The following is a 16,332-nucleotide window of genomic DNA, read 5'->3' on the forward strand; positions in this document are numbered from 1 at the left end:
TTTACCTCTTCAAAACCTTGGTGCATCTTATACTCTGGTGCATCTTATACTCAGAAAAATATGGTACTTGTTCATTTTGGTTGAAAATTGTTTTTTTTAAGGGAAAACATGCCACTACTATATTGGGCAATTAATGCTAACACAGTTTTATTGTCCAGTTTTGTCAAATTATGTGAAATAGGACAAATAATGCCATAGTGGCCTAGAAGTGAAGATGCTCACTGAGAAGGTTGAGAGTTCAATAGGCCGCAAAGAGAAAATGTCTTCTGCGAACTCCATTTAGGCAACAGGAAAGGCATCTACCCAGTAAACACTCAACTCCATTCAGTCCCCCTGATTCCATCCCAATAAAGAAATTAGTGTCATAAAAAAAATTAAAGTAAAATATAAGAATAGAAGAAAATATTTTTTGTTTCTAGTGATGAGCAGTATTACTGGAAAACACTGGAAAACTGCATTATTCTACTCTACAGTTACATTTGAAAGTATAGAAAATAACATCGGTTGACAAATTAAAGCAGCATCAAATACAATTGGACAGTTCTTTAATTAAAGATAATTTTAATTTCATTTGATCTCTATCTTTTAATTCATATTAGCAAACTTTTAATATAGGTAGTCCTTACATCTATTTGTTTAGTAAAGTACAAGAGCATTGAAAAAAGTGACTTATGTGTGACTTTTTCACACTTAAAACCATTGCAGTATGTCCATGGTCATGTGATCAAAATTTGCAGGCTTGGCAACTGGCATATATTTATGATGGTTGCCATGTCCATGGTCATGTGATCAGCTTTTGCAACCTAACAAAGTCAATGGGAAAGCTAGATTAACTTAACAACTGTGTTACTAATTTAACAACTACATGTGATTCATTTAACAACTGTGATAAGAAAGACTGTAGCATGGGGTAAAACTCACTTAACAACTCTCTTGCTTAATAACAGGTTTTGGGATCAATCGGGTTGTAAGTCAAGGACTAACAATTGTGCTACATGAAACTTCTGGTCTAGATAGAAGAAAAATGAATTTTTTAAAATTGAATTTTTGCTTTTGTAAAATTTGTTTTACTTTGTTCTTTTATATTTTCTATTTGAACATTTTATATTTATATTTTAAAAATATTTTCAATTATTTTTATTTTTAAATTAAATTTAATAGTAAAATAAAATAATAAAATAAAATGTTTCACTTCCCCTTTCCCACACTTGACTTCTAAAAGTTGTCCTGTTCTGTCTGAACTGCTGCCTACCTAGATGGTAGCTTCCATTTTGATCTTATCTTCCTTCTTTCTCCCCTTCCCTTACAAGCACAAAGTACAGAGATGATTGACAGTTTCTGAATGTAAGGGAAGAGTAGGATGCTTATCCTTTTGATTGTAATGGTATCTCATCAACAAAAGAAAATAATGTTCAGATGGGGATAGAGACTATAACAGTGAGCAGGAAGTTGTTCAGAGGAGAGAACAAAAAGGGAAAATAATGTAAAAATGGAAGCATAACCTCTCACCACATTATGAATTAAAACAGTTGTCTAAAAGCAAGAGAAAATGAGGATGAATTTCTAATACTGCACTTTTAGGAAGGACAATTTTACTTTACAAGCCTCATTCTCCAACACGAATTCTTGCTTTTCTAATGTGATATGAATCTGGTATTTTTTTTTCTTTTGGAAGAGATATATTCAGGTTTTGTGACTCATGTTTGGAAGGTTTTCTTTGTTTCACTGATCCGAATCTCCACTTCAGTTGGATTTTCCCGATGGAGGGTTGGAAGTGCAGTGTGTTGGCTCTCTTCCTTGTCCAGTGCAAACAGTGCTTGAGGCAGCCCAGTCTGCTGCTCTATAGAAACAGTGGGAATTGCTTTGTGTTCTGATATTCTGTTCGTGAGATTCTGTTTATTTGGTTCCACCTGAAAGGTCCTCTCAAAGCATGGTTTTGTTAAGTCAGTTCCAGATGCTCTGGGAACCCAACAAGGGGGCGGGACGCTGGATGTCACCTGATCTGAAAAACCGATTGATTTCTTAGCCTGATCCATAGGAGGCAGTAGGGAATGATTGGATTCCAGAACATCTATGCTTGTAAAGCTGCCCACCTCTTCATAGACAGGCTCTGACTCAGCTGGCTCCTGCTGTTCTGCATCTTGATGCATTTTCATTGGCTGTAAGGAGTCAAGATAGAAAGTGTGAAATTTGTTCTTTGGGCTTGAGGGGAAAAAGATTCTGTGTTCATGATATGCTGCTTTGATTTTGGGCTTCAGTTGAGGATCTTATTGTCCAGAGTTAAGCCAAACAAACCACTCAGAGATCTAAAGCATAGGCTTGAGCTAGACAGTATGAACACTTGGGATCAACAAAAACTAATAAAAATGTTTGCCTGGCCTTGTGTTTTGGAGATCAACTAATAATTACTTTTTTTTACTAAAGGCCTCAGTGCTTTTTGAAAGATTTTTGAGTTGAAGGCAAGTCAGAATGTTCTTGGGCGAGTGGGGAACTTCAAGTTAGTCTTGGTTCTTAGTGACTGCCTAGGGCAGTGGTTCCCAAACTTGGCAACTTTAAGACTTGAGGACTTCAACTCCCAGAATTCTCCAGCCAGCTTCACAAGTCTTAAAGTTGCCAAGTTTGGGAACCACTGGCCTAGGGATATCCCTGCAGATTTCTTGGCAGGTTTTCAGGAGTGGTTTGTTTGTGCAATTATTCTCCATTTAAATGTTTTCATCTTAAGTCATATTAAAAAAAGATACAATTTTGTAGCCATTTTTTAGATGCTCTAGGAATTGCACCCAAAATGTCTACGTACAATTGTTTGCAGCTCAGGGAAATCCAGTTGTGCACTTCTGCTTTAAGAGCTGCCTTCATAGCCCCAACATTTCATGTAAGAATTTATATGGAATTTTAAATATACTGAACTATGGCTTAACAAATCAACAATTACTTACAAAGAACATGGACAATATCCTTCGAGTGTGTAAGCGATGCTGAATGCAAAAGAAAAAAAAAGTAGATGAAGCTGTAACAATTTATCCACAGAAAAGCAGGAAAATAAAAATTAGGACATAATCTGGAGAGTTTGTGCATATACTTCTTGCAAGAAAGATAGGTAATCTATCCTTTGTGAAGAAGTCAGCCAGCCATCTAGGCTAAAGATTAAAATCTACGTCACATCTATTGGTCAGAAAGGGCCTGCTTTAGGAATAAATTAAATGCTTATTATCAACTATAGGTTTTTGCTTCATGGGCAGTGGATGGTGAGTGTGCTGATGGATAAGGATTATTTATTATGTATTAAGGTGGAACATAAAAATGTAGTGTTCCTGCCAATGATTATTAGGACAATGCAACAGTTTGCATACGGACTTAATATATGAATTTTGTATTATGTCGTTCAATAAAATGATGCTCCTTGAGGCCATATAAACTCAAAATGACTGCATGATATAAATAAAATGTGTGCCCTGTGTGCTTTTTAATTTGCTCGTTTCAAAAGTTTGGCTTCCAAATAGAACCTTACCAAGGTTTGATTAGCAGAGAGCATGACTGGATTACTGCTGTCTCCATGTAGGGAAATCAGGGGCATGGTGCCAAATTTAGTCTTAGTCAAGTCAGAAGAAGAGCGTCGACGTAGATGAACTGGGCGGATTCTGTCATGCTACATGAAAGGCAGGAAATAATTATTTCTTGTTAGTAACATTAACAGCATGACTTGTTTATCCATTTCCTCTTCTCATGCACATACAGTATTTATAGCGTTAGTGTATGGAGATTGCCCACTTGAGTTCTGGATTTTATAAATAATCCTTAAATCATTTTAAACATCAACCAATGTCATCCATCACTTCCGGGTGCAGTATCATCAGTACACTATCAAATACATAATAACATAAATTTGAAGTACAGTATACATTACATTTTTCCTCAATCATAAAAAAACCTGTTATAATATAATATAATTTTGAATTAACTATGTATTTCTCAATAATCAATATGTTATATCAAAACAACATCAGCAACTGCAACTGAAAGGAAAAGAAATTTACCACCATTGTATATTCTTACATTAACTTACATTACTAAATGTGTGTGTGTGTGTGAGAGAGAGAGTGTGTGTGTATACATACATGCACATTATATACGTACACGTACACACACACAAACACACACACACACACACACACACACACACACAGTGGTACCTTGGTACTCATTGTTGATTGGTTCTGTGAGGCATGATGAACACCAAAAATAAGTATCAAACAAATTTTTCTCATAAGAAACAATGTAAATAAATGTAATGCATTCCCAAACGGGAAATGCACATTTTAAGGCAATAAGTAAAAAAAATAAATACGGTTGTATATCATTACTTTACATGAGAAATAAGCCTAAAAATTAATAAACACTGTACTTAGTTTGAATAAAATAAAAACTTCATTTTATCTGTATTGAGAAGAGGCCATGTCCTAATGAGATTGTCCTGTTCCATTCCACATGTACAAACTCATGGGGAGGTTTATTAAGACATGTCACACTTGCACCAACTGCAAAGTTCCCCTGAGTCCGAGTCTGCTCAGCCTAGGTGCAGGCTTATAAAGTCTACAGGCAAAGACACAAATCTGCAAGTCCACACACAGACAGGCATAATCCAGAGTCTACACATGATATATCCAAATCAAGGTACAAGTCCAAAGTCCGAAAGACAAATCCAAAGTCCAAATATGCAGCCAAATGAAGCACAGGTCTGAAGTCACAAAAATTGGAGTCGCAGAGTTGGAGCACATGCAAGGCAGAGAATACAGAAAATTGTTTCGACATCACATTGCTCCATTTTTTGGCTAAAAAGGTGTGCACTAGGAGGGACAAGGCTGCTGCCTCATGAGTAGCCTTGCTGACTCCCCTGTGCCTCTTTCTGTTCAGCCTGTTCTAGGATCTGGGGGGGGGGGGAGAGGCAGTTCCTTCTCATCCCTGCTGACTTTCAACCATGTGCTTCTGACTGAATCTCTGAGCTTTTAGTAGCAATAGCAGTAGCAATAGCAGTTAGACTTATATACCGCTTCATAGGGCTTTCAGCCCTCTATAAGCGGTTTACAGAGTCAGCATATTGCCCCCAACAACAATCCAGGTCCTCATTTTACCCACCTCGGAAGGATGGAAGGCTGAGTCAACCCTGAGCCGGTGAGATTTGAACAGCCGAACTGCAGAACTGCAGTCAGCTGAAGTGGCCCGCAGTGCTGCATTTAACCACTGCGCCACCTCGGCTCTCCCCTATCCAGCCAGGCACTCATCTGGTCATACCTCTGATGGTTCATCCAAGGTTCCTGGCCTCTCTTCTTCCTCTAACCCATTCACTCCCTGCTCACCTTGGTGTCCTCCTGATATTCCCCCGAACTCTACTCTGAAGTCTCTGGAGTTGACATTTCATCTGGGGAAGCCCTTACAGGGATGGTAGGAGAAGAGCTGTGAGGAGGAGAGGTTGCATATAGGGTTTCTTGGAAGGAGAGTCCCCCTCCAATAGACTATTGGGCACTTGCACTTCAGGTATTCTTTCTCTTTTCTGCCTTTTTTCAACTTGCATCACAGGCTCTGACACACTCTTTGTCGCCTTCACTAAAAGCTTATCCAACGAGGCCTGTTTCTGTCTTCTTTTCAGAATAGCAATAGCAATAGCAATAGCAGTGGACTTATATACCGCTTCATAGGCCTTTCAGGCCTCTCTAAGCGGTTTACAGAGAGTCAGCATATTGCCCCCAACAATCTGGGTCCTCATTTTACCCACCTCGGAAGGATGGAAGGCTGAGTCAACCCTGAGCCGGTGAGATTTGAACCGCTGACCTGCTGATCTAGCAGTAGCCTGCAGTGCTGCATTTAACCACTGCGCCACCTTGGCTCAGAATTCCTCAAAAGTGTGAAATTGTTTGATCATTGAATAAATTCCCATTTTTACTTGTCAGAGCTTTGCCCAGATGGTACTCTTCCATAGTTTTGAACTTTTGCCCATTTTCCACACACTTCTTAAATCAAGGAAATAGGAACATCCTCTCTTATCTCTTTCTCCCCTGTAGAAATTTCTTTAGCCATCTCTTGTTGCTTCTCCTGTAGTTCCTGCAGCTTCTCAGTGCTTCATGGATGAATTCATCAACAGCATTTTTATTACTATTTGCTGCCTTGCCATGCCTCACAACACTATGGATGCCGATTTTTTGTTTAAATCAAACAACCATGCTTGGCTTTAAAAACTTCAACACTCGCCACTCTGTCGCCATTTGTTTTCAAAAGACCAACATACAACAGTTTTGCTTTTTCACATATCATGCCTTTTGACACACTATCTCTCATTCACCCCAATTAACATCACTTTTTCGACTTCCTTGACTGTTTGAGAATGCTCTTTTGATACTGCTTTAATTCCTTTACTAATATCAGGCTTTTTAATTGCTTCTTTATGGTTAATAATGGTAGCGATTGTTATTCTAGAAATACAGTTCCCTAGCAAGATCACTAATGTGAATATCACTAATTAATTTGCCTATTATTTATTTTCTCTTTTCTTGCTCATTGGTGATGCAAAGTAATTTTTTATGCTCAGTGCTATCAGTGTCATTTTTTAAGGACCCATGATTAGAAAAAAAGCACAAAAGTACACAAAATGATTACAGAAGTTAAGGTAAGATTGCTAGGCGATGTGCATAGGGCAAGAGCTGTTGTGTGATTAACATGTGACCCTTTGTTTCAGCTGGAAAGGGCAGTGAGTCGTGAGACAACGAATACCAACAAGTTCTAGCTTGTACATTGAGTACCAAATGACAAGTACCCAGACAAAATGTTCATCTCAAAATGTATTGGTACAAAATGTACCAAATTCAATGACTTTCAAAGCAGTTGAGTACCAAGATACCACTGTATATAATTAATTTTTTTCTATGCATTTTTTGTCTTTTTCTCTTCTTCATTCTGAGGATTTTTTTTTCTATACTAGCCATAATAGGCGCTGAGAAGTAACATTTACTTTTAAATATTAATTCAGAATTAACTGCAAGGGTTTAATATCCTCCATAAACCCAAGCTTCATAAAAATAACATATTAATTAAACTTTTAAAATAAAAAGTTTAATTGTAATTTAATTATAATTGGCTAAATTTATAATTTAAAATTATAATATTTAAAATCTTGTTCCAGGTATATATTCATACCCACGGAAGATTCAAATTATATCTGTGCTAAATACAAACTAATTGAAACACTTGAGAAAAAATTTAAGCACCTGGAAGAAAAAGTGAAGAGTCTAGAGATAAGTCTATCTCAACAACATCAAACAACAATTATATCAAACAACAAATGAGAAACTCCAATTAAAAGAAGAAGATTGCAACCAAACTGAACATAGTAAGGAACAATTAACTAATAGAGAAAATGAACCTCTTTTCCTTCCATGTCACACATGGAAGGAAAAGGAATCTATTCCTGCTAGACCTAAACAATCAAAATTCATAATCTTCCCTTGGAAGAAAGTGGAAAGACATCAAGAGAAGGGATATCATCAAGGATACCAATGATAGGAAAAAGTATATCAATAGGAAGAAAATATGTTAGGAAAAAAGTAAATCAGATTTCCACAAGAAAAAAAGGCATGTATTAGTAATAGAAGGCTCACTGCTCAGGGAAACTAACCCAGCAATTTGTACACTGAACAATCTGCCTAGGGAGGTTTTCTGTCTCTCAGGAGCAAAAATCAAAGATGTAATTGAGAGGCTTACTAAAATAATTAAATAAATAGATTGTTACCCCCATCCCTTTTTTCATATGTGGACAAAGATCCTGAAAACAATATCAAGAGATAATGAGCAACTAAGCATGAAATACAAAGATATGGCAGAACAGGTGGTAATTTCTTCTGTACGCTCAATGAAAGGTAGGCAACCAATCAGGGAATGCAAAACTTTTGAAGCAAACTACTGGCTTAGGAAATGGGCTGTAAAGATTGGTGATATTTAGCAGTGACAAACAACCCAGGAAAGAGGAGATAGATTGCGAAGCTGGTGGAGCTGGCGAAGCGGAAAGAGAAAGACTCTTCAGAGAAGACTGCTTACAGTCTGAATCAGCGGCGAAGAAAGCGGTGCGAGCAGAAGCAAAGGGCGGAAAGTGACAGCGTGAGTAAATACAAGAAAAAGTGAAATGCCTAAGGGAAACCCAACAGGAGATCGAAGAAAAACTGGACTGAGATAGTGCCTGGCAATGAGATTGGGAGATAGTGACTGCAGACAAGAATAGTTTGATTACAGCCAGGACTAATATTAACTGAAAATGTTAAGAAATTGGGATAAAATGCTCTCTTGAGAACAGGGGGACACTGAACTGAGTAACAGTCACAAGCAACAAATATCGGTACAAATAACTTAATTTTGGGACTAATTACATAATTATACAAATATTACTGGGGGGTGAATTGGCTTGGTGACATTTGGAACAGCACTTTTGGAATAATTTGAGAAATGTTTCATTTCTTATGTTGGATATACAGACAGTGATTTTGAGGAGAAGGTGCCATCTAGTGGATTATAATTTTGAACTTTAAAGGCTGATGCAAGAAGAATGGACACTGAGATAAGGGGGAAAATTCTGGGGAAAAACAGAAGAAGTAAAAGAAGAATCTTGGTCTACAAATATATAATTGAACTCTGAACAAAATTGGGATTATCATTATCATTAAAATTATATAATAGTGCATAAGAGCATATAAGAACAATACAGACAAAGGGGAAAAACTGGAATCATAAGTAAAAATAAAAAAATATAACTAAATGAATGGTAGGAAGGAGTGAGATTTAGAAACTTGAAATTGAGAGTAATACATAGATAGTAATACAGCGAGAAAAACTACATAGAGTTAAATTAATAGAATTGTGTATTTATATAATTATATATGTGTGTATGTGTATGTATATGTATATATATTTAACACTTAAAAACAGTTAGACTTTGGATATACTCTGGATATAAGTAACTATTGATATTAACTGACAGATAGAATTAAGGGTGAAGAACACAATGGGAAGGAGATAGGAGATAATCTAAAGAAAAGGAAATTTGGAAGTTAGGGAGGATTGGAGATTGAGCTTGAATAAGTGAACTATTGAATTATATGATACAGGGTAGCATTGTCTCTGACTTTGTGAATTTGTATGCAATTGTGGAGAAGTATTAATAGAGGGATAAGGATGGCGACCATTACTACCTTAACTAAAACAACATTAAAATCTCACATCAGCATTGTTGTCACCATCAAACCAAAAAACAATCAAGAGTGCACTGGGGTTGGAGAAAGGCGGAGCAACGGCAGGATCATCTGGCTTGGCCCAAGTTATACAAAATATGCAAGGAATGCTACTGATGATTCAAGAGGCGATGACAAAGATGCAAGAAGCAATACCTACCAACCATGAAGAGGTGAGAAGGCACCATGAGGAAATAAAAAAATGAAATGGGAGAATTAAAAGATGATATTAAAAATATGGATGATAAATTTGAAAACATACAGCATGCTACAACAGTTAGCGAACAGAAAATAAAGACTATTGAAACAAAAATAGAACATATGGATCAGAAGATGGAAAAATTAGGCCTGAAATATATGCAAGCAAACAGAGAATTGGAAGAATTTATAATTTTTTTGGAGATGGAAAGAGCCTCATTTTACTTAAAATTTCAAAATATAACTGAAGAAAAGGAGGAAAATTTGAAAGGAAAAAATGATGGAAATCATTGTGGAAATGTTACAGAGAAACAAGCAAGAGATAAGAGGAGATATCAATGAGGCATACCGGGTACACATTAACTATGTACGAAGACATAGATTGCCTAAGGAAGTTCATGTAAGATTCGCAAAAAGAACAACCAGAGATGAGGTATATAAGAAAACCAGAGAGGGGATGATAACATACAAGGGAAAAGAGTTAATCACACTTAAACAGATACCATGGAGAGTCAGAGAACAACGAAGGCAATACCAATTTCTAACTAATCAATTAAACAAAAATAGAGTAATGTACAGATGGCTGGTACCAGAAGGGATACTTTTCACATGGCAAGAAAATTTTTTTTTAAATCGACAACATAGAGAAAGCCCAATAATTCTTTGAAAAATATTTTGTTACGGAAGAAGAACAAGGAAGTAGAGAAGAGCTAGAAAACAGAAGCCAAGAAGAAGAGACAACCAAGGAAAAAGAAAGAAATAGAGAAGAGGAACATAAGCAAGAGAGAGAGAAAGTGGGAAAGGGAAGGCATGAGAGGAAAAAATCAGACACAAACTAGAAGTAACAATAAGCAACTCAACTAGCCATGGAACAGGAAGCAACAATCATTTTGATAAATATCAATGGACTTAATGCACCAAAGGAAAGAACACAGATTTTCACCAAACTCTGGAAATTGAAAGCAGATATAATATGCCTACAGGAAGTACACATTAAAAAGGAACATATTAACTTACTCGAAAATCCAAAACTAGGAAAATTATGTACATCATTAGCAAATAAGAAAAAAAGAGGAATAGCAACATATATCAAAGAAAGAATAAACTCCAAATTAATTTGCCGATGAAGAGGGTAGGATTCTAATGATCAATTTAGAAACAACACAAAAACTGATCCTCTTAATAGTAATATATGCGCCAAACCAGAACTAATATGAATTCTTCAGAAAAGTACATAACAAAATAAATGAATTAGACTATGAAGACATTTGTTTAATTTTGGGACTACAGTGCAATAGTGGATATAAAAAAGGACTATGAAAGCAATAAAAAAAATAAGACCAAGAAGAATATATTACCAAAGTCCTTCTTTGATATGATAACGGAGTATAAATTGCATGATATATGGAGGGAACGCATGAATCACGAAAACAATATACATTTTATTTGAACCCCCACTAATCCTGGTCGAGAATAGATAAGGCTTGGACATCATTGGGCTTATGAAACGAATTAGAAGAAATCAAAACAGAAACTAATGAATGGGCAGATCACAATCCAATAAAATTAAAATGGAAAGGCCAAAAAAGGAAAAAGAGATGGATGATGAACCAAAATTTTGTAAAAGAGATAGAATAAACTCAAATGTTAGAAAAAGAATTAAAACTATTCTTTAGGGTGAGCAAAAAAGAAGACACATCGCTGCAAAATCTCTGGGACACCATGAAAGCATACATAAGAGGACTCACAATTGCCTATGCAGCAAGAAAGAACAAAAAACAACAAGAACAAGAGAGTATGCAAAGGGAACTCAGTGAAGTGTAATTAGACCTACAGAAAGATCCAAAAAATAGATCCAAAAAAGAAAAAAGAGAGACAATAAAACATAAGTTCAACGTAATAGCCCAAAAAGAATTAGCCCAGAAAATTAAAGCAGCCAAACAAAATTATTTTGAACACGCCAATAAACCCGGACAATGGCTTGCATATAGATTGAAAAATGAAAGAGAAAAAAGAATGATATATCAGTTAAAAGATGAAGAAGGAGTTATTCAACATAGATTGGAAGAAAAGAAGAAAATTATACAAAGATATTTTACAAAACTATACTCGCAGGATGTCATAGCAGAAACTAAAATAAAACAGCACTTAAACCCAGGAAAGATCAATTCAATTTCAGAAGAACAGAGAGCCATGCTGGAACTTCTTCATCCTCCACGACACTAGAAGAATCGATGGACTCTCTGAGAGGCATATGGGTTACAGGGTGCAAGGCACTTGGAAAAGCAAGGAAGGTCCAGAAAAAGCAAGCAGACTGAAAGAAAGCCCCTCAAAGAGAGTTCAAGGTGGGCGATAAAGTGTACCTGTCCACAAAGTAATGGGAGCTCACTCCATTACTTGGTACTAGGGATTCGAACCGCCGAACTGCCGAACTGCCAACGTTTCTGATTGATAAGCTCAGTGCCTTAACCACTGAGCCAGTTACAGTTACATGAGTTCTACAATGAATAAGAAGCAATCCTTCGTAATTAGAAGCTACTAAGAGAATGTCCTAATCCCTATTCTTTATTTCTGAACACAATTCCTAAGAACACACTGCTTTTCTTGTTACCCTCTTTTATTCGTTGCCTCTTCTTTCTGTTGAATTTTATTGGTAAACTGCTTTTGGCTCTCCCTATTTACTTAGTTAGTGAGCCAGCATAACTAGCACTATATTGTTATTTAAAGGAACAAACATAAATCTGACCTCTTGCAATTTTCCACACTCTTTGATTAATCTTCAAATTGGCCATTTTTTGATTAAAAAATGTCAAATGATGATTTCACTGCAAAACATCCAATTAGAATCCATAGAGAGATGCAATTACATGCAACAATTTATATGTACAAGGACAAAAGTATATGTGTAAGGTGAAAGGGAAGTATTTATTTCTGAGCCTTTTATTTTCATACTTGAAATCTGTTGATGTATGACTACGATTCATTTTGTCCATGGATCTCCTTTTCTGCCAGCAATTAAAGTATATTTCATTTAAAAAAGTATAACAATAGTTGATGGAGTTGGCTGAAACAGCAAAATTGACAATCGATTAAAGTAAAGAACTTAAGTACTTTTGTTTCCACATGCAGACTGCTTCTGAAATTTGTGCTTGATGTGGAAAAGAATGAAACTCTGGCTTTGGGTTTTACCAATTAGATTAATAGATCTTTATAAAAATGGCTTGTTCATATTATTATGAAAAAGCAAAAATGTTGTTAATGCCTTATTTTACTATAAGAGAGAGTTGGACGTCAATGTTTCTGTTTCTTTTATCTTTTCTCTCTTCTCCTTTCTTTTCCTCCCCACCCCCCGATTTCTATTTACTTTGTATTTTGCATTTTATGATACTTTATAATTCAATAAAAATGTTGACTACGAAGAAAAGTATAATAATAACCTTTATCCAGCAAATAAGGAGATGAACCAGCATATTCAAGCTATCACTATCATATTATCTTCATAATCAATTATGCATATCTTATTAATAGAGCATGACTAATGATGTATATTCCTTTTTCTCATTACTTACCTGAGCTTTCAGAATGCTGGTGACCCAGTCCCATAGCTCCGATTTCCCTGTGCATGTTAAATACCTACAGAATAAACACTTGACAATTACTGTCAGTTCTGGTGATCTTTGTCTCATCAACTTCTCTAATTCAACAAATACCATATTTTTTGGAGTATAAGACACACTGAAATATAAGACACAACTTAGGTTTTTTGGGAGGAAAATAGGAAAAAAATTCTGCCTACCAGGTATCATCTGACTAGCATTCTTAATCTGGTCAGCTTCAGCACATACGTTTGCTGGTTTTGCGTGTGCATGCTTTTTATCCCTTGGACTATGTATTCCAAGAGAGGCCACACTGATTAACAATCAGTTACAATCATTACAAACAATCATTACTGAGGGCAAGTGAGAAGTCTATTTCGACCAAAAAGGAGTACACTTTCTTATCTAAACTTTATCTGAGATCATCAACCTACATGGTCGATGCTATTTCTATTCTGGAAACTTGGAGCAGTAATACTAGCAAATTATCTACTTCACAGAAAAGTTGAAGGGCATACTTAAATGAGAAAATTCAAAGAAGATAGCCACAATTTGCAAAAGAATGTGTCGCATTGGAGAGAAGTAGATTTTCCATTCCTTGAGAAATTGTTTTTGAAGCACAGACTCCATTTTGTTTGTCTCTACTCTTCCAAGTATCACTTAGATGTACCAGTATCCAAAGGGGTGAGTATGCTGCAGTAAAAATATTTGAAGCTTTAATGAGGCACTAATGTCGGAGGGAACAGCAATGAGAAAAGCAGGCAAAGCACGGAAGATCACTTTACTTGTTAGTGTCTCAATAGGACTGAAAAAAAGCTTGGAAAAAGCTACATTCAGAGTATAAGATGCATCCAAATTTTCAGCCTCTTTTGGGGGGGGGGTCTTATACTCCGAAAAATACAGTAGTAAAGCAGCTAAAAAAGTCCGAGTTTTTCCAGAGAAAGAACTCACTAATGGAACATGAGAAGTGTCCAGCATTTTCTAAAAGCAGCCAAGAAAATAACTATTGTTATTGCTGATCTTTATGAACTCATGAATAATATTCTATTTTTTTTTTAACCTGTAGTTAAAACTTTTTTTTATTAAGAATTACAGGAAACTTACCCTTCAAAGCTGTCAAACTTCTTGATCCAAAGGTTTCTAATAAGTAAAACTAATTAATGAGCTATTTCCTTAAGTGATTAGAAGGAAGTTATGTGAACTTAGTGTCCTTTTAAAGCTGCAACTGTTGTTTGAACAAGATGGCTATTTCTATGTCTCCAAATCCACTAAAGCCTGCTATTTTGCGGTCTGGAACACTTGTATAAAGGTATGTAGGAAAGATGCTGCCTACAGAATGGTCAGATAAGAGACAGCAGAGTTCACAATTGGCTAGTGGGTGGGGCAGGAAGCTTAGAAGGGATCCTTCCTAATTTCTCGGCTGTAAAGATGACAGCAAGAAATTGTAGTTTCAGACTTGCAAGATTCTATTCATGTAGCTTTACAATAAATTAGAATTAGTTTATCTCGTTGTATTTTTTGTCTGGACTACCTGGTAAGGCTGAAACCAATTTGCAGATCTCCTTTATAGCTTGAAAAACTAGGGAGGGTTCCTTCTGAGCCTTTACCCTGTCCATCATCCAGCTCAGGCTATGCTGTCCCTTCTCTGACTGTGACCTAGGCAGCATCTCTTTGCCCTCTCTCCCAAGGTCCTTCCCACATACCATTAAAACTTGTGGGAAATTAAACTTTGATTTTAGAAAATTACGGACAGACTAAGGGAGATGATAAATTTGAAATAAGATTTGGAATTAATTATTAAGAATCTTTCCTGTGGAAACATGTTTTTGTTTTGAATTTAAAAAAACATAAAATAAGATTTTAAAAGTTGGACACTAGAGGGAACTAGAGGGTATTAGAGATTACAGGAACACCTGCACTTGATGTACAATTACAGAAAACAAAATATTCTAATGGACATATTGAAAGATATTTTTGAACAATTGATTCAGAAGTTAATAATGTCAATAGAGATATCTGCCTCTATGGCTATGAAGATGATCTAGCTAATAAGATCCAGAATTGAACATAGATTTACAAATGACAGGCTACAAGAATGATATGGGAAAAGATGTTACATTCGACAAAAAAAGTAATCAGCTGATGATTTAATAATTAAAAGAGATATAGAAACAATAAGCCAAGGACCGCAACCTGGGTAATTTTTCTATTTTGAAAGATATTTTGAGAAGGGACAAAGAAAAATGAAAAATCAAATCAAATTGTACAAAAGTATTTGAACAAACTAAAGATTAAGATTGTTAGAAGTAAAAATAAGGAATATAACTCTGGTTTATTTGACCAAAGTTAAAATAAATATGTCATTATCTCTGGTAATTTTTAGAATAGAATAGAATTCTTTGTAGAATTGGTCAAGTGTGATTGGACACACAAGGAATTTGTCTCTGGTATAAAAACTCACAATGTACATATAAAGAGTAAGTAATAGGTCATAGATCATAAATCATAGTTACAATAATTAAAGTTGTAAACAACAATTGATAAATTATAAGAAACCAATAGGAGATGATAGCAGGCAAGATGAAAAGATGAGAAATGAGACAGTGCTGTGGCGAATTAACTGTTCTGCAGAGTGATGGCACAGGGGAAAAACTATCTTTGTGTGTAATTGTTTGGCATGTAATGCTCTATTAGTAGTCTCCTAAGGGGAGAAATTGAAATAGATCATGTCCAGAATGTGAGGGATCCGTAGTTATTTTCTCAGCCCTCTTTCTGATTCATGCAGTATATAGGTCCTCAATGGAAGGCAGGCTGGTTGCAATTTTGTTTTTTCTGCAGTCCTAACTTTCTGTTGATATCTGTGTCTGTCCTGTTTCGTTGCTGTGCCAAACCAGACAGTTATTAAGATACAAATGGCAGACTCAATAATTCTTCTGTAGAACGGTATCAGCAGATCCTTAGGCAATCTGAGCTTTCTGAATTGATGCAGGAAGAACATTTTTTGTTGCACCTTTTTAATGATGATTCTAATATTAGGCCTCTATTTCAGGTTCTTGGAGATAATAGAATCTAGAACCTTGAAGGGCTCTACTGTTGACACTGTGATGCCTAATATTGTAAGAGAAGATAGAATAGGAGAACTTTTTCTAAAATCTACTATCATCTCTAAAGTTTTAAGAGTGTTCAATTCCAGATTGTTTTATTGTTTCACAGAAAATAAGTCCCGGCCTTATATTTTTCAGGCTCCAAAATAAGCACTAGGCCTTATTTTT

General features: G+C 35.7%; 1 protein-coding gene across 1 annotated transcript in view; it reads right to left on the reverse strand.

The window, feature by feature from the left end:
• Positions 1-1,128: 1,128 nt before the first annotated feature.
• ARAP3 (ArfGAP with RhoGAP domain, ankyrin repeat and PH domain 3) overlaps positions 1,129-16,332 on the reverse strand; it is a 134,589-nt gene continuing 119,385 nt past the window's right edge. Inside the window, exons 31-34 of the mRNA XM_032220192.1 lie at positions 13,034-13,097; positions 3,509-3,646; positions 2,937-2,975; positions 1,129-2,159 (exon numbers count right to left, since the gene is read on the reverse strand). Coding sequence (XP_032076083.1) covers positions 1,698-2,159; positions 2,937-2,975; positions 3,509-3,646; positions 13,034-13,097 — 703 coding nt within the window. The 3' untranslated portion in view covers positions 1,129-1,697. The remainder of the gene's footprint in view (positions 2,160-2,936; positions 2,976-3,508; positions 3,647-13,033; positions 13,098-16,332) is intronic.

This window comes from Thamnophis elegans, chromosome 6, assembly GCF_009769535.1.
Source record: "Thamnophis elegans isolate rThaEle1 chromosome 6, rThaEle1.pri, whole genome shotgun sequence".
NCBI classification, from domain to species: domain Eukaryota; kingdom Metazoa; phylum Chordata; class Lepidosauria; order Squamata; family Colubridae; genus Thamnophis; species Thamnophis elegans.